At 46.5% G+C, this 27792-nt stretch overlaps 1 protein-coding gene across 1 annotated transcript; it reads left to right on the top strand.

Annotated features, from left to right (window-relative positions):
* The first annotated feature begins 514 nt into the window (after positions 1–514).
* On the top strand, positions 515–23212 carry LOC116317399 (zinc fingers and homeoboxes protein 1-like). The gene is made up of 8 exons (XM_031736145.2): positions 515–826; positions 2880–3371; positions 10823–11446; positions 11803–11929; positions 16275–17507; positions 17608–17739; positions 18008–18432; positions 20850–23212. Exons 2-7 carry the CDS (start codon positions 3004–3006, stop codon positions 18422–18424), a joined length of 2901 nt encoding a protein of 966 aa, XP_031592005.1. The 5' UTR covers positions 515–826; positions 2880–3003; the 3' UTR covers positions 18425–18432; positions 20850–23212.
* Positions 23213–27792: the final 4580 nt, after the last annotated feature.

The raw sequence follows: 27792 nt of genomic DNA, 5'->3' as shown, positions 1-27792 counted from the left end.
TGTCCCGGCTACCGCAGGGCGAGAGGCGGGGTGCACCTGGACAGGTCACCAGTCTATCACGGGGCTAACACAGAGACAGACGGCCATTCACTCACACCTACAGTCCACGTAGAATCGCCAGGTATCCTAAACCCTTTGGACTGTGAGAGGAAGCCGGAGTACCTGCAGATAACCTCCACACAGAAAGGCCCAGAGGATTCAAACCCACATCTTAAATATTATTATTACACTTAATGAAATTCAAAATAAAAAATAACATAGGATCATTTTTAAAATGAAATAGTTGTAATAGTAATTTGTAAGAACAGCACAGCAGGTTGTAGGTTTTGTGAGATATAATTGGTGTAATTTTACGTATTAAAATGAGTATCACTTGTTGTTGACTTTAACTACAGCTGTGAAAGTTACACACACAGTTACTCACACACCATTCATGTCACTGGCGTTTCTTGTGTTTGTGTTGATGCTCTTATTGTGAAAAGCTCAAACCGGATGCATTTCTCGGCCGTTGCTCGCTTGTAGTGGCGGTATGAAAAATGGCCATCGACAGATTCGGTGAACCATCGGAGCCTTTTCCCTTAAACCGTCCGTCTCATTAACAAAGCGGGACAGCGAGCGATGCGAGTCGGAGCGGCGGCCGGCCCAAACCGGAGCTAGCCGGCGGTAGTTAGCGTGTTCCCCGGCCGCTGGAGCGGCTCTGTGTCCGGCTGAAGCAGATGGGAGCCGCGGTGAAATCAAGCAAAAGGCGGAAGACTGCGTATCAACAGACACGGCTACAGCTAACTGTTCCCTCCGACATGCAGGAAAACGGAAACCGACTGTGCAGGTAAACACACCCGGGCTCTCAGCAGGCTGTTAGCGGTGTCAGCTGGAGCCTGCTGCCCGCTGCCATCAGCGGAGCGTCGGCTAGCACAGCGCAGAGCGGCGGGGCTAGCTAACGTTAGCGGGAGGATGTTCAGAGAGGACAGGGGACACCTTCGTGGAGCTCTAACATGTTTGTGTGTGTGCTGGGCGGGAAGTACACCGAGTACGAACCGAGCCCCCAAACCGCCGAGGCAAGGTACTGAGAGCAAGAGTAATGCAATCAGTGCTGAGCAGAAGTATCAGAAGTACCTTCTCTGCAGGAAATGTATCTCTGACTGAAGTAGTACTGCTAACGGTTTGTAAACCGGTCCCCAAACTAAGGCCTGGGCCCCTCTGAAGGGTCACCAGGGATCATACGATGATTAATAAGAAAACAAAGGAGGACTCTGGACTAATCGATGATCCTGATCTGAACCTATCAGCTGTTTACAGCTGTTTCAAAGGAACAAAGCACACAGCAGATTATTGGAAAGCATAGACTTAATTAAGTAGAGGCTACAGTCAAAGTAGGGCAGCAACAAGTGCAAATATTTACCTCAGAAATGCAGGACAGCAGCAGTATAAGATTAGGAAATATTGCAGTAAAAGTTTATTTAGGTCTGCCACTGTACCAGACGTATCTCCAGGGTGCACAGCAGCAAAGTTACACTGGCTTTGGTGGTGTTTTCATTCTTTTATATTGCCCTGATGTCTCATAGTGAGGTGTAGGTAGGGTTAGTGATCAGAGTTGTTACGATGGAGTTCCTTTACTCATGGAAAGGATCCTGTGATCATCCCCACACTGGCACTATTTCAATTATTATGTTGTTGTTGTTGTTGTTTTGTTTACAGTATTTAAAATCATGTCTAGTTGTCCGAATACTCTGCGTTATTGCCCCTAAATCCACGGCTCAAAGGAAATCTGAAGTGTCACCATGTTTCTGCCCAAACAAAGTCAGGCAGCTAGGCGCCCGACATAAACAAACAGAAGAAGAAGAAGCCATCAGCTGACGCTGACTCAGGCTCCTCCCCTTTCAGCGATGTTAGTAAACAACTAATTAAACCAAAACTGGGACTACTGGCAACTTCTAATTTTATTAACAGTTAATAAACAAAAGTGCAGAAAGCAGCTGAGGAGACAGACCCGACCAAGACGGCTTCAACACCTCTGGGTTGGTTTGTGTATGGGGGGGATGGCGGGTTAATTAAGTGGTAATTAACGGTCACATGGTCAGTAACACCTGATATATGACAGTATAATGATAAAGATTTTAGAATGAAGTTAAATTTATCATGGAAAGGATCCTGTGATCATCCACCAAAGCGGTCTTCCAGCAGTTTGGAAAGTTGGACAGACGATGTCAGCGTAGGCTGGCCGTACTTTTCACCGTAGCTTACAGGACAACATCCTGCCCTCTGATGGCGTCTTCCTGCCCTGCAACTCGGAGCAACAGAAAGATTATTTGTTGTTGTTTTTTGTGTGTTTCTGGTTTTCTGTATCCTCTGAGAATCTGATTTCTGCGGCGTGACACTGTTTGTGTTGCCCTCGTTGTCCTGTGGCTACCATGAGCAGTTGCTCTTCTGAGACAGGCTAGCTAACTAGCCAGAGCTGCGGAATAACGAGCTGTCGCCCTCAATCTTTGCTGTAAAAGGACATTTTTATTGCATGAGGTGTAAACAAATGGATCGTTGAGTTTACGATACTGAGCAGAAACTATGATTTGTTTCTGGTCGTGATCAAGCAATCATAGGAAGGATTCACTGATGGTGCTGGAACAGTTTAATAACTGTGATTTGATCAGCATGAACTTGTTTCAGCATTTACAGCATAATAACTGCACAGTTCATTTAAAAACATGTGACATCACGGTATACAGTATACAAAGCCTCAGACAGACAAGAGCGGTGAATCCTGCTGTAGGATGAAGGTGGAGCGAGCTGTACGTGATAATTTAACTGCTGATGTGTGATCTTAAAGAACAGGTAGAGTGATCGTGGGGATGTGCTGTGAGTAATGATGAATTTCTGTGTTGCAGGGTTTAAAGACAGCACAGGGAACATTTCGACTGGTGACCTCCTCCTTTATGGAGCCACGACAGGACGCCTTGAACTGAGTCGGCTCCAACACTCGGCTAAACGCGGCGCTCACTCAAACTCAGAATGGCGAGCAGGAGGAAGTCCACCATCCCCTGCATGGTTCCTCCCCGAGAAACTGTGGACTCAGACCAAGAGATGCAGGACGTAACGGGCTCAGCGGATCCAGAGGACAGCAACGGTGCGGCGACCATCTCCTTGGAGGCTTCTGGCCTGCTGGAGGAGCGAGGCGAGGAGGCCAACGGCAGGCGTGACGCCGCGGTGTCAGACCCCTACCTGGACTTAAACGCAGCGGAGGGAGGCTATGAGTGCAAATACTGCAGCTTCCAGACGTCAGAGCTCAACCTGTTCACCATGCACGTGGACACGGAGCATCCCGACGTCGTCCTCAACACCTCCTATGTCTGCATGGAGTGTGACTACCACACCAAGAGGTACCACGCTCACACCGCCTGACAGGAAGTGCGTTTATTTAGAAAGAAATATGAAAGATTAAGAGCCAAAAAAGTCCAGATCCAGGCCCTGAAGGCAGGTAACTGATAACACCAAACACCTCCAACACATGTCAAAGTTCATCATCTTCAGACAGAAAAACACCAACAGAGCGATTATGGCTCCACTCGTCCATTTTTAATGCTTCGTCTTTAAACCTCCTGTAAATGCACAGCAGCAGTCCTCGTCCCAGCAAGCAGAAGGAACAAAACTTTCATTCACTTATTTAAAAACAAAAAAAATAATAATACACAAACACAGCAGAAAGAGCGATTTTTAATCTCAATAAAGAGAAAAAAAAAAATCATCATTACAGAGAATAACTTCTGATACACTGTCAGCAGAGAGAGACGATCCAGAGCTTAAACCTTCAATCGCTCAGAGCCACAAACTTTGTTTTTTGGAACTTTTATTTAGTAATTTTTGTGGTAATAAACAACCAAACAAACAAGCAACATATTAACATTCTCTGACATAAGACCATTTAAGAACAAAAAACAAACAAAAAAACCCCAGACCAAGATTAATACAATAACATGTCGTAGGGGAGATTTATAGCTTTACATTACTATGTTCCAGAGTTCTTGTTCATTCACCCAAGTATCAGGCCACACAGTTCCATCTCTGGTAGAAGATCTCCATCTTCAGTTGCAAGCTTCGTTCCATTGTGTGAGCTCTTTTCAGTCTCTTTCCATTGTGTTATGGATGGTGAGCTTGTTTGTTTCCATTTCACAGTTATCATTTTCTTAGCTATCAGTAAGAGTATCTGCAGAATATATTTTTCATCTATGGTATACATCTCTCTAGGTATAACTCCCAAGAGAAATACGGTTGGGTTTAGTGGAGTATTTACTTGTAGGATTTTCTCTATTTCTTCTTTGATTCTTATCCAGAAACCTTGAATTATTGGACAGTCCCAAAAGATATGTGACTAGTCTCCGATTCCCCCACATTTTCTCCAACATAGTTCTGCATTGGGTTCCTTACAATATGAGGAGATAACAAGAGGTGTATTAAAAAATCTAATTTTAAATTTCCAGTCAAACTCTCTCCATAATTGACTACTTATTCCCTTGTGACAAGTTTTACACATCTCTTCCCATACGTTATCCGTAGTGGTGCAACGGATCACGGTTGATCCGTAATCCGAACCGATCCCACTCCACGGTTCGGTACGCACGTGATCCGAAGATTCGAAAAAGAAGAGAAAAAAGTACGTGTATGGTGCGCGTGGTGGGTCTGTCAAGCGATACTTATTGCCAGCTCTAGCGGTCCAAGTGGAGGAGCAGAGGAGTTTGCGGCATTTAAGCTACCCAAAGCGCAACATTTTACGCTAGGTGACAAATCGTCAACATATTACGTTTTTGGGCACTCAACACTTTCCTAAATGACAACATCGGAAAACTGAGGACATATGAGAACCGTTTGGACTCAATGTCTTGATGCATTCTCAATCATCCAGGAAAGTAAATCTCCAAAAATTGAATCTGTTCATCTGGACAGATGGAGGAGAGGAAGGCACTCACATCACTTAGTGATGACAACAACATTATCATCCTTCCGGCAGACAAGGGTAGGTGCACAGTATTGCTTAACCAGAAAGACTATCATGAGAAGATTTTGTCACTACTCAGTGATGAAAATACTTATGAGCCCCTGAAACGAGACCCAGGAAGTGGTTACAGGAAGAGGGTCATAGACTGTCTGAAGCAGTTAGAACAAGACAAGGCTATCGACCGGACCTCATACCACAGGCTGTACCCAGGGGAGTCTACACCAAGTCTGTATGGTTTACCGAAAATACATAAGCAGGGTGCACCTTTAAGACCAATTGTCTGCATGATCAACTCGGTCACCTATAACATCTCCAAGTTTCTGGCTTGATCCTCAACCCGCTGGTGGGCAGCTCTGAACACCACATCCAGAACACCCTGAATTTTGTTGAGAAGGTGAGAGATGTCATTATGGAGGCAGATGAAACCATGGTCTCGTACGACGTTACATCTCTCTTCACTTGCATCCCAGTCACGGAAGCGTTGGAGGTAGTCCGTAAGAGATTACAGGATGACACCAACCTCAGCAGCAGGACCACTCTCAGCATCGACCAAGTGTGTTTGCTTTTGGAACTGTGTCTTCATTCCACCTACTTCACATACAAGGGTCAGTTCTACAGGCAGAAACATGGGTGTGCCATGGGCTCCCCAGTTTCACCCATCGTGGCCAATTTGTACATGGAAGAAGTGGAAAAGAGGCGTTGCTATCCTACCCTGGAACACCACCAAGCCATTGGTTCAGATATGCGGATGACACCTGGGTGAAAATCAAATCTCAGGACGTACTACATTTCACGGATCACATTAACTCGGTGGACCAACACATCAAATTCACCAGGAGGATATGAAAAGTGGCAGGTTAGCCTTCTTAGACTGTGAGATTTCCATCAGTAATGGGGACATCTAAAAGCTGACATGTACCGTAAACCTCACGCATACGGATCAGTATCTAAGGTTTGACTCTCATCATCCACTGGAGCACAAACTGGGTGTCATCAGGGCGCTACAACACAGAGCGAACACCATCCCCACTGACACAGCGGCCAGGGAGGCAGAAGGACAGCACATCAAGAAGGCCCTGAGTAAATGTGGTTATCCCAGCTGGACTTCTGTCAAAGCTGGGAAGGCACCTAAAGAAAGCTCCAGCCGATCCAGGAGAGAAGGACAACCGCTGCCCAGGCGAAAACCTGTAGTGATCCCATATGTGTCAGGAGTATCGGAACAGTTGAGGCGCATTTTTCTAAACACCGGGTCTCTGTGGCTTTTAAACCCCAAAACACGCTGCGCCCAAAAACTGGTCCACCCAAGGATCGGGTCCCCGACACAAACAGAGTAACATAGTGTACGCTGTTAAGTGCCAGGAGGATTGCCAGGATTTATACATCGGGGAAACCAAACAACCTCTAGCGAAGTGGATGGGACAACACAGAAGAGCTACCTCATCAGGCCAGGACTCTGCAGTTTATTTACACCTACAGGCCAGTGGACACTCTTTCAATGATGAGGATGTACACATCCTGGACAGGGAGGAACGCTGGTTTGAGCGCGAGTCAAGGAGGCCATTTACGTGAAAAGGAAAGACCATCTCTGAATCGAGGAGGGGCCTAAGGGTACATCTTTAAGCCATCTTACAATGCTGTGATTGCAGCCATTCCCCAACTCTCTGTGAATGGTACTCATGGTTATTGATCAGTGTTCTTTGATCAGTGGGTTTTGGTCAGTGATTGTTGATCAATGGTCATGGGAATTTGCATAATTATGATTAAGGAACTGACCTCCCAGCCCATTGTTCCTTCAGTGGGCTGGTTTCAGTCATTATGCAAATGTACTGTTTATAAGGTTTGGGGAAACCTGCAGTCAGCTGAGACTGAAGAAGTCACTTGGATGAGTGACGAAACGTTTCTCCCACAAAACGCTACGTCCAGATGAACAGATTCAACTTTTGGAGGTTTGGACTCAATCTTCACCTGTTTGCTCTTTTTCTTAAACTCGCTTGGGTAATCACTACTTAACGTAATTAAAGTGCTGGTTAACGTTAGGAATAAGGTTATGGTTAGGGTTAGGGATAAGTTTAGGTTTAGGGCTGGAATACAGGGCTGGAACGTCTATTACCGCGGACTGTCATTCCACTGGATTTCATCTATAACTCGGCGCGTACCATAAGAACGCCGATGGTCACCTTTCGCGTTCCTCAGGAACGCCGCAGGAAGTGACAAAACGTCGGGATGTTACGCCTAGGGAGTGAGAACGGGCTGCCCTTTGCTGCCCAATCCGACCGGGCTAAAGCTATTACAAAAGCTATTGGGGTGTTTAGCTGCAGGCGGGAGGCCATAAACAAGGGGTTTAAACTGTGATGAACGTCTTGAGCGGCTTGAGCCCCGCTATGATATCCCGTTGCACGTCCACTTTGGTGGCACAATCATTCCAACCATGTATGAGGAGGAAAAAGTTATGGCTGAACTGTCCCAGGCATCTTCTGTTGCCCCAACTACAAATGGGTGGAGCTCCAAGGACACGGAAAGCTACGTGACCGTGACCGCTCATTATATCACAGCGGAGTGCGATTATAATGAGCAGTGTGTGTTATTTTAAGGTCTACCTTAAAATATAAAGCGCCTTGAGGCGACTGTTGTTGTGATTTGACGCTTTATAAATAAAATTGAATTGAATTGAATTGAGTGGTAGATACAAAGCCCTATACTGCCCTACGTTGTACCATACTTTGTTTTTATATAATTGCGTGGAGTCTTGAGTTGAATGTTTTTAACAGGCAAAAAATACTTCAATAAGTAAATGTTAAATTTTTGTCTATATTTCTTTTTTTGCTGATCCGAAAATTGATTCGATCCGTTACTTAAAACCGTGATCCGAGCCGAACCGTGAGATTTTTGATCCGTTGCACCACTAATTATCAGTGATAATAATATTTAGTTCTAGTTCCCTCTTCTCTTTAAAATGGCCTGTATTTTGGCATGTCTCATTTATAAGCCTTTTGTAAATATGAGAAACATGTTTCTTAGTTGGGAGATGTTTTTCTGTAATATAAATAAAGTATTCTTAGGAAATTTATTGATCAGGTCTCTTTCTTTATGGTTTAGGATATAATGTCTTATCTGAAGGTATCTATATAAATCTTTAGCAGGAAGTTGGAATTGTTCCTGGAGCTGGTGAAATGATTTGAGCTCTGTTCCATGAAATAATTGACTTATTGTGTAAAGGCCTGCATTGGTCCATCTACTAAAGCCACTGTCCCACACGGAAGGCAAGAATTCAATATTGCCTCTCACTGGCATGGCTCTCGAGATGGACACAGGGCCCCACAATTTTTTCCTTACTAGTGTCCAAACCTTCAGGGTATGTTTTATCCAGTCATTCTCTATTTTTAGGTTTTTGATCAATTTTGCATTAATGAAGGGTAATGTTAATAAGGATACGTTCTTAGCTGTGCTTTGTTCTATCTGAACCCATTCAGTTTAGCGTTTAGCTGTGCAGCCCAGTAATAGTGTTTAAAGTTTGGCAGTCCCAGTCCCCCCTTTTCTTTTGAGGTCAGCAAAGTTTTAAGTTCTATTCTGGGTCTCTGTTTTTGCCAAATGAATGTGGAAATTTGTTTATTTAACATACTGAAGGCAGACGTTTGAACTCTTACCGGCAATGATTGAAATAAAAACAAAAGTCGGGGTAAGAGATTCATCCTCACCACTTCAACCCTTCCAAGTAGAGCTGGGCGATATAAGATTTTTTCATATCACGATATGTTTTTTTCATTTCAGGCGATAACGATATATATCACGATATAAGCCAAATAACTATATTTGTAAGATTTAAATGTGCCGTTGCTCACAAGTAAAATGTGAAATAATCAGCAGCTTGTTTTGATTTAAATATTTATTTCCCATAATAAGTTCAACAGGGTAGATGTACTTAAGGAACATGAGACTTCAGTTTCAGATAAATAAAGGCAAATATTGCAAACTACACAAAAGGTAGCCGCTAAAGCGTTTAAGTTTCAAAATAGAACAAACAAAACAGACTAAATTGTCAATTCCACTTAGAAACAAAATATTAATTCTAAAAATAAATCTTAGTTTGTTTTACAGAAGAACAGACAAAATTGACTAACTTTTGTCAATATCAAATAAACTGAGAACTAAAAGGAAATTCTCAATCTCTCCTTGTTGTATAGCTTAGCTATTACCTCAATTAGCTGCTTGAATCCTTCATTTTCGACCGTGTTTATTGGTAGCATGTCTTTAGCAAGACGGTAGGCTATGGCATTCGTTATGTCGCTATGTCTCTTAGCTTTTTTGTCAAATGGTAAGACGCTGGAGAAAGCTGACTCAGTTGACTATTGTTGCTTCGCAGGGATTCTCCTGGTTGTTTTCGATGACAAATTAGCGCTTTTAGTCTACGGAACTTCTCTGGCCCTTCCTTTCGACAATCTCTCCAGCATTGGAACCGTCATCTGTGTTCTCTTCGGTAGCCTGATCACCCAAGCTCTCGGTTGATTTTTCTCTAGCGGGCAAACTCATTTCCTCCATTACCCGGCCGGCACGGCGGCTGGCTGCTTCCCAAACAAATACACATGTGCGGCTTGGCACTTGTGCTGTACTTAACAAGTCACGTGACGTGACGCTGCGGCTGTGATTGGTTTGGCTATGCGCCACTTAATTTTGATTGGCTGTTCTTTTTTTTCTTTTTTTTTAAGACAGGAAGAGAGAGAGATGAGGTCTATTGCAACAGTTTCATTTTTCTATCGAGAAAAAGTTATTTTGCAATACATATCGTTATCGTTCTATCGCCCAGCTCTACTTCCAAATAAGGACAGGGGTAGAATATCCCATCGTGATATATCTTTCTTTATTTGTCCAATGAGTTTGTTATAATTAGTTTCATATAATTGCTTAGGTTTTGCTGTAAGTGTAATTCCCAGGTACCTTAATCCCTGTCTAGGGCAGGGAAAGGAAACCCTTTCATTTAATTGCATAGGCCATTCTCCAGATATCATCATTGGCTCTGATTTATTTTCATTAATCTTATATCCTGAGACTGACCCATACCTGTGTAGGCGCTCCATAAGTGCTGGAATGGAAAGAAGTGGGTTTTTAATAAAAAGTAAAATATCATCAGCAAAAAGAGCTATCTTATGAGTTATTCCTGCTTCATCCTCCATTCCTTGGATTTGCGTATTACAACGTATGGCCTCAGCCAGTGGCTCTATACTAATCGCAAAGAGGAAGAGCCACAAACTTTAAATATAATGTTACAGTAAGTAACAGTGATTGGTCCTCCGTAGCGTTGCAGGGGGGCTGGAGCCGATCCCAGCTACCACAGGGCGAGAGCCAGGGTGCACCCTGGATGCCAGTCTGTCACAGGGCACAGAGACAGAGAACCATTCACACTCACATCTATGATAAATTTAGAGTCACCAGTTAACCTAACCCCACTGTCTTTGGACTGGAGTACCCGGAGAGAACCCACAGCCAGGTGGTGGAATCACGACCTTCTTGCTGTGAGGCAGCAGTGCTCACTATGCTACTACCAAGCCTACCAAGGGATTTTAAACTAGGCTAAAATGTTTTACATGCAGGACAAACCCAGGAAGTCATTTGTTTATTTGCTACTGTGCAGTTACAGGCGGTCGGAGGGCTCGTGGGCGGGTTGGAGTTTGGTGCTTGATTCACTATTTTAATCCCTAATTTCAGGGCTGAAAACTGCTACTTAATGACTTTTACGCCAAGTGTCAGGATGTAAAAATGATCTATAACTGAGCATCAGCACCGTGGAATTTATCATAGTTTGAGTTCTAAATCTGGTATTTACCCATGATCCTCTGCTTCCAGCTACGACACGCTGCTGGCCCACAATGCTCGGCTGCACCCGGGCGAGGACAACTTCACACGGACGATGGTGAAGCGCAACAATGAGACCATCTTCCAGCAAACGGTGAACGACCTGACCTTCGACGGCAGCTTCGTCAAAGTGGAGGAGGACGAGGCGGAGGAGACGGCGCGCAGAGGCATCGCCTTCAGCAAGACGCCCATCATGAGGAACAAGAGCCGAGCCGAGCCCAAGAAGTTCACCGCCGCGCACAAGATGCCCGTCGACGACGTCATCAAAGTGGAAAGCGACGACGAGGACGATGACAAGGAGCCGCCCGCGCTGTCGCCTGCACCGACAGCCCCTGCTGCCGTTGCCCCTCGCCTCATCCCTGTCACCGCGCCGCTGCAGGTCCAGGCTGTGCCCCAGAGCATCGTGGTGAACAGCCCCAACGTGCTGCAGATTAAAGGCGGGGCCTCCCCCGCTGGTGGCGGCGTGCTGCCTCCGGGGACGCTGGCGCAGGTTCTGTCCGCCCTGCAGAACCAGCAGAACAGCACGCAGACGCAGCTCCTCATCCCCATCAGCAGCATCCCCACCTACAACGCAGCCATGGACAACAACGTCCTGCTGGTCAGCGCCTACAACAGGTAACCACACCTGAGATACACCTGAGGGGTCGCCGCACACGTGTAACCGCCCACTGATTTTAGCTTTTGTATATTTTATCACTGTCAGACTGTCTGCTCGCTCTTATTTTGAAAGGCCAGCTGTCGCTTGTGCTTTATCTTATTTTACTGCATTTTTCTGTGCACCCGATGATATGAAAAAGCAGCCGACCCGCCCGGTCACTACAACAGCATTTACTGCATCAGTCACGGCTGGATGGAGGGTGGGTGGTAGCACAGACGGGTGGAGGTTTCTGCTTTGCTCCACGAGCACACAGACGTGTTTCTCGGTGTGTAATCCCGCTGCCGTTTCAGTGTGTGTGCTTTTTGTGTCGCAGGTTTCCGTATCCCTCGGTGTCGGAGATCGTGGGCCTGTCGTCGCAGACCAAGTTCAGCGAGGAGCAGATCAAAGTCTGGTTTTCTGCTCAGAGGCTCAAACACGGAGTCAGCTGGACGCCGGAGGAGGTCAGTGCTTCAGCAGACGCTCTCACACACATGCAGACTGACCGGCTGCGGTTACACTTCCCGTCACGTCTGATGTTGTTCTGGTTACCACACGAGAGTCTAATTTGATCAAATATCCCGAGTTTGTGTGTGAGCGGCCTGAAGGACGAGTCTCAGTATCAGCAGGTCCCAGCGCTCTGAAAGGCCTTCTGAGGCTTTTCAACATGTCACTGATGCTGCGTGTCCAGGTCCATCTGCAGTCAGCATCAGCGTTATGTTTCATCATAGTTTACAGATAAAACCTGGTAAAATGACACCCACGTCTCCACGCAGTGATTAAACAGCGTGCTTTTAAAGGAAGCATCACATGTGTAGCTCTTAACGGTCACCCTGTCAGGTGTTTCCAGGCTCAGGTGGGCCTTCGGTGGGTGACGCCGCAGCGTGAAACAGCCGGCAGGGAGTCTGCCTCGTTAAATGACAGAAATCCAAAGCCAAATAACAAATAATGAATGGCGACCCGTCTTATGCAAAGACGATTAAAGGAATCGCTGTCAGGGTTACAGTTTAAAATGAAGAGCTAAGCCCCGCCCACAGTGAAGGTCCAGCGTCAGCAGACAGCTCCTCTCCTGCAGCAGCTCGTAGCACACGGTCCTCCGACTGCATGAAGTTTAACAAAGTTCTGTGAGGTTTAAATAATCGTCTTTACCTCAGAATTATCTGCTGTTACCGGGCAGATTTACTCCGTAGGTGCTACTGGATCAGGAAGAATTTGCTCCTTTGTCAGATTTACTCTCAGAGAAAAACATCAGAAAACATTATTGTGCTGTTGAGTGTCCTGGGTCAGTAAGAAAAAAAAAAGAAAAAAAGTGCTTGACCACAAAAAACAAACGTGGTGTGGTTTTAATAACTGCGGTTAATTAGTGTTTGTTAACTGCTGCCAGACTCATCAGGTCGCTTTATAAAACAGGTTTTTATAGGCCTTCACCGCCTCACTGTTCACGTGACTCCTGGCCAGACTTTGTTGTGGCTGCTGCTGCTGATGATGATGATGATGCTGCTGATTGTCGTTATTCAGTTTCCTGACAGGAAGTCGTTCTGGTTGTTTCGTAGATGTAGAATAAGTCTGTGGCTCTGAGGAAGCCTGAGGCAGGAACTTGAGCAGTTCTTCTGGTTCTGAGGAACATCTTCACTGCAGCTTCTAAAGAATAACTCCCATAACTTTAATAACTATCACCAACTAACCGTTATTAACTATTTAATAACGGTCGCAGTCTGCTGCAGTGCTGGCAGAACAAAGAGGCTCCTACAAACATTTATCAGAGTCCTTGTTTGACCCTCAGTTCATCCTGGTCCTGGTTCTCATCATGACATAGAGCTTCAGGAAAATCCTGCATATTCAGGGCTCGCAAAATCGCTAGCCCGACGTCCCGGGGCAGCGATTTTTCCAGTCGGGCTACCAAAATCTATCTCAGCCCTGCCCGTCGGGCTATCATAGGAAGGGAAAATATATGTCAATGCTTTTGCATTCTTTCGAAAATGTAGCTGAGTAATTATGTCATTGGCATCGATGAGCCACTGCCAATATGTGACATATTTAAATCGCGTTTGAATTTGTGCTTGTTTTTTGCTTTCACTTTCACTTTGCGATCGTGCGAACTGTGTGTAGAGAGCGGCAGCACTGATTGGTGAGTGACGATTAATTGCGCACCAATTCCTCTGACATCGTCTTATCACTCATTAGCTACTATTCAAACGTGACAAGTGAAATCTCCCACAGCAAGCTTAAACACGTGAGAGGTTGATTGTGCAGAGAATCGCTGACCGTTATGTAAGTACCTGTGTAAAAGCAGCAGGATTTACGCCGGTATTTTAGTTCTGCTGAGCCAAATAAGACAGGTCAGGGTGAAGAAGGGGCAGCCAAAGAAAAGCCTACCACAAAACGGAAAAGTTATGACAAATCAGACTATGAGGCAAAAAGAAAGCTCAGCTTTTTTGGTTTCATGGACAAAAGAATTTCTGTGGCTGGAATATGACGAGCTAAATAACATCATGTTCTGCCGGGTGTGTCGTGAGTTTCATTTCATTTGAGTCGACAAGCGCCTTTGTAACTGGGACCAGTAATTTGAAGAAAGACCCCATCAGAACCCATGAGAAATGCAAGAAATACATTATTGCTCAGTCTGCAATATCTTTCCCAGAACAAACAGCAATTGCAAAAAACATACTAAAAATAAACCAAGCACAAGCAGAAGTCCTGAAAAATCTTTCAAAAGCGTACTATGTTGCAAAGAGTGAACTACCATTGTCAAAATTTAGCAGTCTTTGCAAACTTCAAAAAGCAAATGGCCTCGATCTTGGTTCCCCTTGCCTCTTACCCTTGACTTCAGTGGAAATGTCAGATTCAGGATCTGACACAGACTGATTCATGTTCTACAGTTCTTACAAGTTCATAGAAATTTCTGTTCAATTAGAACCAAGTATTTGAGTTGATGACTGTGATTTTTATACAGTTGTTGTGATTAGGGCTGCCACGATTAGTCGACTAGTCACGATTACGTCGACTATCAAAATCGTCGACGACTGATCTAATAGTCGACGCGTCATTTGAAGCTTTGTAAGATCACAAAAGACGCAGGAATCAGTAGTAATATTTAAGAGTGTAATAACGGACTGAAACAGAAGATGGCAGCACTGCATGTACAAGGATGCCAGCTGCCATTAAACACCCAAGAAGAAGAAGTAGCTCTGTCCCAGAATTCACAGCGCAGCCCAGCTAAATTTCCAACAATGGCGGCAGCTAGTTAGTTTTAATATTACTCTTATTATTCTTTCTGGGTCACAAAATAAACGTTTAACATATTTTCAGGCGAGAATGTAGCTGTGTAAACCTCAAATATCTGGTCAGTTTATCAAGACACCAAATATTTTCAAAAGCGCTCCGACGTTTTCGGAGACGTCTGTTATCCACTTGCTCGATAGCTAGCCGGGGGCAAGGCTCACTAGAGCCCGTGAGAACACCGGACTCCCGGCAAATCATTTTCAAACCCACCGCCTCTTTCTCTACTCAGGTTAAACATATATAAGTCACTTAGATAACTTAAAAATGTTATTGTTTGGCTTTTTTCAGTATTTTTATTTGTTCCTGAGTAAATCGGTTTGGCTGAGATTACAGTTATAGTTTATACACGACTGAATAAACATCAAGCAGACAACTGATTGTCAGAAGTGTGAGATGCTTGAGAATATACTCCAGCGTCCAGTTATATTTTAGATAGCAAGGAGTTTATTAAACTTCACCGAAACAATCTGCAAATTTCATTAAAATTTAATAAACTATCATCTTGTCTTTATTTTTACTTAGCACATACCTGAAACACTTCAAGCTGTAAGCTAATGATAGTTATATAAGAGCAGACGCATGCTGGTGCAATAAGCTGTACGTTTTACGTCCAATGGATGCATGATCTGATTAGTCGACTAATCGCAAAAATAATCGGTGACTAGTCGACTATCAAAATAATCGTTTGTGGCAGCCCTAGTTGTGATTTGTATTTTAACAACTTTCTGATTAATTTTTGTTTCCGTTACAATATTATACTTTAATGTATAATATTGTAAAGGAAACAAAACATTAAAAAATTGCTCTCTTTTTTATTCGGGCTACTTAAATTTATTTTGGGCTACCAAAAACTGAAGAGTGCCTGCCCGAAGGGCTACCAGAGATTTTGAAATTTTGCGAGCCTTGATATTACAGGATACAAAGCAACTAGTTTATTATAAGAAAACTATTTTAACATGTACAGATGGGGGCCTGCTGTGGATTTTAAACTTAAAGAAATCATCCTGAAAATCAATTTCCTGCTTTTAAAAGATGGAAAATACAAAACTGGGGAAAACGAGCCAAACAGGAAGTGATCACAAAACTTTGGAGTGGAACCAGGACTTCTCCAGGATGGAGGACGGAGCAGCTGAATGACATCAGTGACCTCCAAAGCAGCACCCAGTGGCTCAAATTTCGAAATGAGAGTGTGGAGAAAAGAAATAACAGATGATAAAAGGAGTAGCTAAGTGTACTTGATGCCTGTTAAAGTTTAGTTTGTTTGTAAGGTGGTCCATAGTCATGCAGCACCCGTAAGAAAGAAGCAGTCTGTAAATATGTTTGTGAAGGTGCTGCTGACATGAAACTCAGCAGATGTCAGTAACGAACCGTCCAGACACACATCCGACCACAGATGTGCATGAGTGGGTTGATATCACAGCAGAGAGGATGGAAGTAATAAATCGTTAGTTTTCAAACAATCGAGCTGCCCTTCAAAGTTGGTGATGTCACACCTGACCTTTGACCTTCTGCTGCTCCTCTCTGCAGGTGGAGGAGGCGCGGAGGAAGAAGTTTAACGGCACAGTGCAGACCGTCCCTCAGACCATCACCGTCATCCCCGCTAACATCGCCGCCACCACAAACGGCCTGCAGAACATCTTCCAGACGTGTCAGATCGTCGGGCAGCCGGGCCTCGTCCTCACTCAGGTGGCCGGGAACAGCGGCGCGGTCCCCGTTGCCTCTCCCATCACGCTGACGGTCGCGGGCGTCCCCGGCAGCCAACCCAAAGCCGCCGAGCCGTCGGCATCCGAATCGAATGTCGAGATGTCGTCTTCGTCGGCCGGTGCGTCGCTCGGTCTGGACTCGACCGCGAGCAAGCCGAAGAAGTCCAAAGAGCAGCTGGCAGAGCTGAAGGCAAGCTACAGCCGGCGGCAGTTCGCCACAGAGGCGGAGATCTCGCGCCTCATGCAAGTTACCAAACTCTCCAAGCGAGCGATAAAGAAGTGGTTCAGCGACACGCGCTACAACCAGAGGAACTCCAAGGACCACCAAAGCCTGCTCCTGAGGGAGGCCACGCCTGCCAGAGCCGCGGCCGCCGGCAGCCGAGGAGGAAGGAGCAGCAGCGCTGGCGGCATCAGCATCAACGACAGCAACAACAGCGACAACACCGCCACCATCGTCATCGACTCCAGCGACGACGCCAGCGACTCCTCGCCGACCTCGGCAGGCGCTCCGGGCTCAGCCGGGTCTTCCAGCGACCTCCGCGTCAAATTCCGCCATGCCTTTCCCGACTTCACGCCGCAGAAGTTCAAGGAAAAGACTCCGGAGCAGCTGCTCGTGCTGGAGGCCAGCTTCCAGAAGTCGGACACGCCCTCAGACGAGGAGCTGAGCCGGCTGCGGGCGGAGACAAAGCTGACGAGGCGTGAGGTGGACGCCTGGTTCACGGAGAGGAGGAAAATGCCATCAGCGGGTCAGTTGAAGGACAGTGACGCGGAGGGGGACGGCGAGAAGGCGAAACCGGCCACCGCGCCTTCGTCCTCGGCTCAGGAACGACAGGGCACGCCACCCATTAGCAGGAAGTTGGTGAAGAAGACGCCGGAGCAGCTCCACATCCTAAAGAAGGCCTTCGTCCGCTCGCAGTGGCCGACGCCCGAGGAGTACGACCAGATGGCGAAGGACAGCGGGCTGCCGAGGACGTACATCGTAAACTGGTTTGGAGACACGCGCTACGCCTGCAAGAACAGCAACCTGAAGTGGTACTACCTCTACCAGAGTGGGAAGGTGCGCACGCAGGAAACCTTTTTGTGATGTAACACAAACGCCTCGCTTCATCTGACGAACTTTCTCCTGGTAACATCTGGCGATTTCTGTCTTGTTCCAGGTGGACGAGGCGTTGAACGGCGGCGCGAAGAGCCAGAAGAAGTCCAGGAAGCGTTTCCGTGGTTGGTCCAGGAGGACCCGCCGGCCGTATCCCTGCAAGCGCTCTCCACAGGGCGGCGACGGTGCCATCAAGGTGCGTTTTTTGGGTTGTTTGTTTAAATTCCTACTAGGCTGGCCATCGATGGGCGAGAGGCAGTACAACAGCCTGTCTCTGAACTGCTGGAGAGCAGCTGAAGAACTCGAGTATTCAGCTGGATTTTAGCAGGTCATGTGCCAACCACGTCGCTGGTTCGATCCCTGGATCCTCCACATTTCACAGTCCAGCCTCTCCTGGACTCATTGTGTAGCAAATGTGGGGATTATAAGTGACTGACTGAAGGTGATGTTTGTTCCTCCTGCAGGTGAAGTCCGGTAAGGCTTTTCTGAAGGAGTACTACCTCAAGCACCGAGCCCTGAGCGAGAAGGACCTGGACGAGCTGGTGGCAAAGTCCAGCATGAGCTACGAGCAGGTCAGAGACTGGTTCTCCGAGACCACCAGGAGGGCGGAGGAGGGCACGGAGGTCTTCAGCGACGAGGAGGCTGAGGGGGAGGAAGAGGAGGAGGAGGAGGAAGAGGAGGAGGAGGCGGAGGCGGCGGCAGAACACGCAGACAGCGAGGGAGAGATGGAGGTGAAAGAACAAGGAGAGGAGGCATCGGACGACGACTGTGTGGAGGAAGATGAGAAGGACGCAGAAGAGGAGGAGGAGGAGGATGAAGAGATCCAGGAGGGATCTGAAGGTTTCAGCCAATCACAGCCACAGACAGAGGAGCAGACATGAGCAGACAGGTGAGGAATGTTTTTAGTTTTATTCCTTTTTTATTTCCAGAGATTCAGCAGAAACTAAAACCAGGAAAATTACCGCACAGTTTGCAGACGCGTGAGTCGATGAGCAGGTAGAAGCTGCAGCAGTTTCTCTGTTTCATGAAACTTTTTGTTCTTCACTCACAGTCGACCCAACTTTCCCCTAAAGATAAGAAACTTATAAGAACCACAGTCTGTCAGCACAGGAGGAGCTGCCTGATATTACAGCTCCTGATTGGTTGAATCTGCTCTCTGCAGGGACATGTGCTGCAGCACTGCTTCTACCAGCTTTACCTCCTGACTTCAAATAGACTGAACTTTATTCATATAGTCGGTCGTTAACAGGAGACAGGCTACATGACCCGGTCTTTCACACTGCAGCTGTGTCACAGATTTGATGTTTGCTCCAATTTGCTGTTGTTGTTCAGGTGATTTCCATGTTTTTGTGATTTAGTGAAGTTTGATTTCTGAGCTTTGAAATGAATCCAGTGCACAGTAGGGCTGCACGATTAATCATTAGAAAATCGCGATCTCGATTCATACTTATGTGCGATCTCATTTCCAAATGACAACGATTTTTAAAAAAAAGAAAAAAAAAAAAAAGACGACAATGATTGTACCGCATTTTGATCCGGGACGTAATCTGCATGAAAACAAGCGCGCCCTCTTCCTGCTCAACAAATGACAAGGGCGGAGCCTTATACCACGTGATACAGAAGCTGTGCCGTGTGATGCTCAAACTGGCAGGGAAAAACAACGGAGAACACGTCAGGGATGACGAGAAAGTGACAGGAGAAAATCCGTCCTGATCAACCACCCAAACATCAATAACGGGAACCTTATACAGCGCTTCCCCATACACGTTGAACTCCCGCCGGCACAAAGAAATTACGGAGGCTATTACTTATCACCTGGCTAAAGATATGGCTCCCATCAACACTGTGCAAAACGAGGGATTTAGGAAAATGATCAACAGCCTAGACAAACGCTACACAGTGCCGTCCCACAACTATTTTTCTATTGTTGCACTACCTGCTCTATACACGCAGTGTCGAGCAACGGTGGAGACGGAATTACAAGCAGTACAACATTTTGCGGCAACCACAAAATGTGAGACATTTATTGTTTTTATGTTTATTTATTGTTTTTATGTTCAGTTTCAACTGCTACGAAGTTGATGTGCAGTTAATAAGTGCAATAAATATTTATACTGGAAAAGAAAATCGTGAGAGAATCGTGATCTCAATTCTAAGCAAAAAAATCGTGATTCTCATTTTATGCAAAATCGTGCAGCCCTAGTGCACAGTCAGTATTTACAGCGCTGACCCTCATGTGGTTCCCTGTAGTCTGCTGGATCTTGGTTAGACCCTGCAAACTTGGCCTCAGGTGACGGCGCTATTATGAGTCACCTCCATATGACGCTGTTGGGTTAGGACAGGGGTGGGCAACTCCAGGCCTCGAGGGCCGGTGTCCTGCAGGTTTTAGATGTAATATTACTCTTATTAATCTTTCTGGGTCACAAAATAAACTTTTAACATATTTTCAGGCGAGAAAGTAGCTGTGTAAACTTCAAATATCTGCTCAGTTTATCAAGACATCACATATTTGCAAAAGTGCTCCGATGTTTTCGGAGACGTCTGTTACCCACCCGCTCGATAGCGAGCCGGGGCGAGAACAGCGAACTCCCCACACATCGTCTTCAAAGTCCCCGCGGTCTTTCGCAACTCAGGTTAAACATGATATATAAGTCACTCTGATAACTTAAAAACCTTATTGTTTGGTGTTTTTCAGTGTTTCATTTGTTCCTGAGTAAATCGGTTTGGCTGAGATTAAAGTTACAGTTTTCACACAGCTGAATAAACGTCAAACAGACAGCTGATTATCAGAAGTGTGAGATGGTCGAGAATTTATGCCAGAGTCCTGTTAAATTTTAGATAGCAAGGAGCAGACGGCTGAGTTTATTAAACCACCGAGACAATCTGCAAATTTCATTAAAACTTTAATAAACTATCTTGTCTTTATTTTTAGTAGCACATACCTTAAACACTTAAAGCTGTAAGCTAATGATAGTTATATAAGAGCAGATGCTGCTGGTGCAATAAGCCGTACGTTGTGCGTCCGGTGGATGCATGATCTGATTAGTCAACTAATCACAAATATAATCGGTGACTAGTCGACTATCAAAATAATCGTTTGTGGCAGCCCCACCTGGTAATGAACTAATCATTTGATTCAGGTGTGTTGACCCAGGGTGATATGTAAAACCTGCAGGACACTGGCCCTCGAGGCCCCACCCCTGGGTTAGGAGGACCCGGATAAGGAGATGAATCCTGGATGTGCTGAACCGGTGTGTTTCTCTCCGTAGTCACCCGCCTCTCTTCTCCTCACCTGTCCTTCCTCAGGTTTATCGTTGCTGCCCCCGCGCAGAGATGACGGAGGACGTGGTGTTTCTCAGTTGGTGGTTCGGGACCCAAAGACGGCCGCGAGTAGCTCAGATGGACGTTCGCTTGTTGAGCGGTGGGTTGGAGCCTCGGAGGCGAGTTTTGGGTCGCGGTGCAGCTGAGAATCGCTGCGATGGAGGACGGAGCGTGTGGATTTAGTCTGCCGGGGACCGAACGGCACCACGATTCAGCTCTGCTCCTGTACAAATGACAAGCTTTTACTCTGACAGCGACTCGGCTTTTACTCAGTTTTTCATACAGAACTAAAAAGAAATCAGCGTTTGTATAAAGACAGAAGTCCAGGACATTTCTCAGAGGTCAGACCTCGCATGGTTTTCTCTTTATTAAAAGGACTTTTTTCAGAGTAACGGAGGAACCGCCGGACATTTTTTGTGGAGGGATCGTCCTCTGGCCCGGAAACACTCGGCTCCTCTGAAGACGAGGTTTTTAAAACCGCTCCGATAAGTCGGATCAGTGCCATCCTGTTTCTACGATTGTTTAAATAAAGACAAACGCAGCGCTGGAAAGAGATTCACAGCAGACTTTACACTTTTTGTATTTTTCCAGTGATTTCTTAAAGTCTGAACGACATAAAACATATAATGGAGGCTGAATCAGTTTTTGTTTTCAGGCGTTCGGGTTCAGTTTCAACATCATTTCAGTTTGAACCAAAACAACCAACACTGAGAACACGTGACGCACCGTTAACGGGAAAATCCACTTTAAAACTGAGAGCGTGGTCGGTTTTACCCTCTGCAGGGTAACCACAGACGAGCACGCCTCGACATAAACAGATTTTTGATTCTCGCTGTTGTTTACTCGTCTGTGCCGACGGAAACCTTTAACCGCAGATTTGAAGCTTCTAATCAAACTACCTGCATCACGACTGCACCGCACACATCCACCAGCATCCATGGACGGTGTTCCATGGGTGCTGGTCCAGAGGGTTCCAGCCTCACGTGGGTCTCGCTCGAAGATCCCAGGATGCTGGAGGAACGATCCTGGTCCTGGTCACAGAGCGCTGCTCCAGCTCGTCATCCTGTGGTGGGCCGGCTCGTTGTTGGGGGCCGTCCGGTCCCTGCAGGGCTGCAGTGCGAGCTCGGTTTGTTCCCTTCAGTGGATCTGGGCTGAGTGATGGCCTCCGCCTCACACTGGGTTGGTCTTCACGGGTCAGCTGGGTCCAGAATCAGCCCCTCTGTGGTTCTCAGACATTCCCGACACTCCGGGCCAGGAGTGAGAAGCTGCTTCCAGTGGAGGAGTTTGTGTCCGCAGGAACGCAACAGCTTGTCTGTCTGCGTTCCCTGACCTCTGCTGACGGGCTGCGAGTGGTGACCGCAGGTCGGTCGCCTCCTGACCGCCCTGAAAGGAGCCAGCCGAGGTGGCTCAGACTCCTGAACAACTCCTATCAGAGGTGTGTCCAACCAGGAGGAGATCCCAGGGCAGACCAGGACACACTGGAGAGGTAACAGGTAAACAGCTGCGATCCAGCTCAGCGCTCGGACAGTGACATCACTGGACGTGTCAGAGAGCAAAAACTAAAAGCTCGGACAAAAGTGGATTTTTCCTTTAACACCGTGTGGACACCGACTCGCTCGGATTATTTTTTCTGGGTCTTTTAAAAAAATAATCTGAACTTTACAAACCGATGAAGTTGAAAGACGTTTGAACCCGAGCGCCGCCTCCTCGCCTCCTCGTCCAAAAAGCAAACACACACAGGCAGGTGCGCTCTACTTCAGGAAACAGGCAACTTTACCTCAGTCGGTTAAGCTACAAACTCTGCAAAATTGTGACATTTACACTCAATGACAGGTTTCTCCTTTACTGCATGCATGAAAATAATTATGTCTTTCAGACGGCGTTCGCCACCAAAGGCAGTGAATCGCTTCAAAGAGGAACAGCAGAAGAAGACATAGTTATTACTGCGTTTATTAGCTCAAATACGGGTGAACTAGTTAAACGAGATCTTTCAGGTTTCCTCGAATTAAAGACGATATTTTAGGGACAATAAACCACCAGGCTCAGTTCTTACGGGAGCGTTTTAACTTTTCATATGGGGGAAAAAAAAGCTTTTATTTTGCTTTTCTGTGCTCTTCCTGTGGTGAGGGAACCGCGTAGGTCTCTGATAGGATATGCAAACATCGAAGAACAATCAGCAGGTGGAGGTGGGCTGTAAAATCTTCTCTGTAACCTTTCAACCACTCGTCCTCTTCTTCTTTAAATCGCTTTAATAGTCGACGGTTTTTAGTAGTTAATTTATTTATTATATCTGGACTTTCATGGATCTTTTTTTGTCTGCAAGCAAAAAATAAAAAGTGAAAAAACAAGTTTGTTTTCCTGTTTTATCTTCATGTTCCAAATAAAGTCGAGTCTTCGTAAAATCAGGATTTTGTGCCTCTGAACGAACTCGTATAAATGATCAAAAAAATGTCTCGGGTAAATAAAACTGTGACAGCGTGTTGGTGTTACTGAAGGTAAAGAAACCGGCAAATTTAACGGGAAACATAAATTAAAAAAATACTTGGAAATTTAAGAAAATCTCTCTGAGTGGGTCCTGGATGCTCATGTTTACAGTACTGACAGCATCTCACTGCAGTATTGTTCTCAAATTATATCTGAATAACTGCATCGCTGCTGTAATTTATCTTTAAAAAAGGAGTTTTTCTGTCTCTTCAAAACTTTGATGTTTTTTGTTGTTTTTTAAAAAAAAAATCATTTACAATAGATTTCAAACTCCGGTCTGTCAGCGTCTTTACTCCGGCCCGCGGGTCACCTCGGTGTCTGGGGCGTAGCGTTGGCTCCTCGGCCTGATGAGGACATAAAGACCCCAAAATAAAGATGAAAGCTACATTTTGACATCATGTTTTTATCAGATGTTAAAACTAAGACCTGTTGTAACATTTAAAGACACACAGCTTTGTTGTGTTTATCTCCTCCCTCTCATAACCGCTAAAAAACTTTCTGAGTTTGGGTGTTTTTTACACCGGCTCCCAGGATTTATTTAAAACCGCACTGGTGCTTCTCAAGGTCCTTCGTGGCTGATGTCACTGTAATGCACCAGGTGGAGGCTGAAACCTGAAGGTGGGGCTGTTGGCAGTCGAGCCCCCGAGGCTCAGGACCGACCTGCCTGAGGGACGTCGAGGCGTCGCTTCCTGAAAGGCGTTCTGATCTTATTTCAGGTTTTTCTCTTTAGTTTTGTTCTGCTGTGAAACAGGAAGGAGTCGGTGAGCTGAAGCCTGCAGAAGTGAATCCCGGGCTGAGCGGCTCAGATTTATCAGACCACCTTTAATGAAACATCCTCTAAACTCTGCACGTCTGAATGTTCTTCCACCAATCAGCAGTATCATGTGAGGCTGCTGGATTTCTGTTAAATTCCTGAAACCACCAGCAGGTGTCGCACTTGCACCAGTGCAGGCGTGCTGCTGTGACAGAGTGACTGATGTCGAGATTTCAGCCAACACTGAGGCGTTCGTTTCAGATAAACGCCGTGCTCGTTGGCCCTGGATGTGAGTCTCACCTGATCCCCTCCTCAGAGTCAGCTGATTGTTTTTTTTAGTTTTCTGATGATTCGCTGAGGAAAACTATAAACTACTGTGGAGTCACATGATGCAGCACCTTTGCTGGTCCTTATACCTGCAGTGGTCTGAAGCTGATTCTTGATGCCGTGCGCATGACAATCGGTGAAGTGACCGGTGCGAGCACACGTGTATATTTACTTTGAGCTTTACGATATCTGCGTCTGTCTGCGTCTAAAAGGATTCATTCCCAACGTTCACGTCTCTGATTTTTCCTTCTTTTAACTTGCGCCGCTGTTCTCCCTCCTCGCTGACCCGCCTCAATCATTCGAGGTATTCAGCGCCAACACCGAAAACACCGCCACCATAGAAACCATCAGCACCATAGAAACCAGCCGAACCAGTCCTGGGAACACACTGTTCTCCTCCAGATATTCAAACCACTGTATTCTCCTCCACTTCTTCGCTTTAACCCTCATCGCTCGCCGTTTTGCGCCTTTCAGAAAACATCTTTGCTTACACTCGGTCTGGGTTTGGTGTGAATTTGTGCCACATTTTTGGGAGCCATGATGGGGCATTTTGGCTCGTCTGTGTGGTTAAAGGGAGGCTTGTCCTCGCACTGCCGCTGCTTTCCAGCAGATGGCGGTGTGAGCTCAGGCACCCGCCCCTCTCTAACCTCTACTGTAAATCATGTAAAGCTGGCCGGGTTAGGTAATACACCATTTGTTCACAGATCTGGGTTTTATCCAGCCTTCCTGGAAGTTCACTGGCTCAGTTTCCCTCTCTCCTTAATTTCCCAGATTTTTTTTGGCCTCTGTTTTTAACTCAAGCTTCGGGGAGAGCAGGCTGATTCATGTCCTGCCTTCACAGCGCCGAGCTCGGCCCCATTTTGTGGCATCGGGTCTCCCTCAAAAACACCAGTTACACGCCGCACATGGTCTGGCAGAGGCCTGGGTGAAAACACGAGCCGACCGCCGAGGAGGAACCTCGCAGGGAGATAAAAGTTCACTCGGAGCAGGAAGAGTTAACCTACAGGAGACCCGTCTGAACCGGGGGTGGGACCTGCTCCCCTCCTAATCGGGGCAGAGAGAAAGGGATGAAGGGGGAGGAGGAAGGGGGCAGTGGGAGGAGGAGGGGCGAGGAAGAGAAAATTGGAGTCGACGCGAGTGGTGTGACGGGCCGAGCAGAGGCCGTGTGAGGACAGCCGAGAACCCTTTCACTACTGACCTACTTCCACACACGTGTTTGAATCTATAGCGCCGCCGACGGGGCTAAACCTCCCATTTAATGCTCCGCTCACACGCTCCGTCTCTGGAGCACACTCTGAAAAACACCGGTCCTGCTTCCCACCACGTTAGCTTCACACACGAGCACATACAAGCACAGGAGAGCGTGCAGGGCCCTTTTAGAGCCGAGGCTTTCTGAGGCTGACAGCCTCTGCAGAGGAAGCCAAGCAGACATTAAAAGTTAGCTGAATTCATTATGAACAGCTCCTGTTTGCACTGCAGCAAACACACAACTCCCACCAATGAGTGCAACACTAAAGGAGACTCACACGCGTGTCAGCTCTCAGGCATTATCATGGATGACTACTGGGGTCATTAGTACAAGAAAAGTAATCTATTACTACTAGTACTTTTATCAAAAGTAATGCATCATCTACCAAATGAGTTGCTAGAGAAAGTAATTTGTTACTTTTACTCGTTACTTTTGTGTTCAAACTTTCCTTTTTGCTAAAGCATGTAGTTGTGGCTGGATCAGGTGACCCTGAATCCTCCCTTAGTTACGCTGCAATAGGTGTAGGCTGCCGGGGGATTCCCATGATGCACTGGGTGTTTCTTCTTCTCTCATTATGTGTTTATACACCTCCCTGCATATAATCATTAGTTATTATTCATCTCTGGCTCTCTTCCACAGCATGTCTTTGTCCTGTCTTCCTCCCCCAACCCAAACTAGTCACAGCTGGAGGTTTCTTCCTGTTAAAACTGAGTTTTTCCTTCCTACTGTTGCCAAAGTGCTTCCTCACCTTGTATGAAGAACCTCAAGGTGACTTGATCGCTAAGCCTCTGTTGCGATCGGTCAGTTGTACTGATGTTCGTGTCACGTGCTCTTGCAGTAATTTTGGAAGGCTGGCCACTAATCGGGGGGCGTTCCACGTTTTGTCCACGTGTGGATGACGGCTCTCGCATCAGCTGATCAGAGCAGAAGTGCGCATGCAGAAGGAGACACAGTGTGCAGATAACTGAAGAGCTTTGTGACTCATTACATTACTGTATTACTGAAAAATGTAATGTGATTACAGTAACGTGTTACTTTGGAACATAATACACCAAACATGTTTGCTGTGATGTTCGGACCTCTGTAAATGGTTTCCTGATGATTTTATGTGTAAATCGCTCGGTGTCCTCAGCCTGCTCAGCCTCATCCTCTGCTCTGGACACAAACCAAGAAACAAGTTAAACTAAAGTTTTTTCCTCGGCTCTCCGGAGGATAAATCACCGCGTTTATTTTATGGTGAAAGTCAGAAACCAGCGGCTGCTCATTGGTGAGCAACCTGTCAGTCAGAAGTCGTCAGCCAATGAGGATGCAGTGTGCCTCGGAGTGCAGTCAGACCAAAAGGGCCAAAGTGCAGATGTGAGCAGGTGACATCACTGTGGCTGCGTGGTTACGGTGAAGCCTCTGAGAGGAAACGGCGAGTGGAAAACGCCCCTGACGTGGCATTCCCGACAGCTTCGTGTGCCGGTGCAAGGACTGTTACGGTTTCCTTGGCGCTGGCGCACGTCGGAGGTTTCAGTGACATTCAGCTCACGTTTGCATGAAATCATATGACGGCGTCAGAAAGGCTGTTTTTGGTCAGAGGTTCGTGTTTAATGAAGTTACAAAAACACTTCCTGCATTTTTCTGAGTTCGGGAACCCTCGGGTCCCTTACTGAACCTTTCATGAGAGCATTTTTAGAGTGCAGGCGTCCCGCTCGTGTTCCTCTGCTTTTTTTTCCCTCGCTTTCTTTTTTCAGCCGATTACGCAGCAAAGAGCGAGCGAGCATGAGGAGATATAGAGTAAGAGAGGGGGGGGAGGGGGTGAAGCTGTCTGGTGCTGATGTGGGTCATTCTGAGGACATCTTTCCTCGCTTTACCCCGTCGCTCTCTCCATTGCTCTTCCTATACCCCTCCACAGACCCCTCCCATCGCGGCTTGTGCCCACGGTCGCTGCCTGCTCGCTGCATCGCCCTACATATCCACACGCCTGGCTGCTGACTGGCTGCACACAAACGCATTGCTCGGCCCCGGCAGCTTATTCATCCGTTCATTCGTTCGTGCGTCCGCTCGTTTGTATCATGAGGACGAGATGGATCCAACTGTGCATCTGTCAGAGAGGAGCTGAAAAACGAGGC

Source organism: Oreochromis aureus, linkage group 22 (genome assembly GCF_013358895.1).
Source record: "Oreochromis aureus strain Israel breed Guangdong linkage group 22, ZZ_aureus, whole genome shotgun sequence".
NCBI classification, from domain to species: Eukaryota; Metazoa; Chordata; class Actinopteri; order Cichliformes; family Cichlidae; genus Oreochromis; species Oreochromis aureus.
This window is presented reverse-complemented; position numbering and strand designations above follow the sequence as displayed.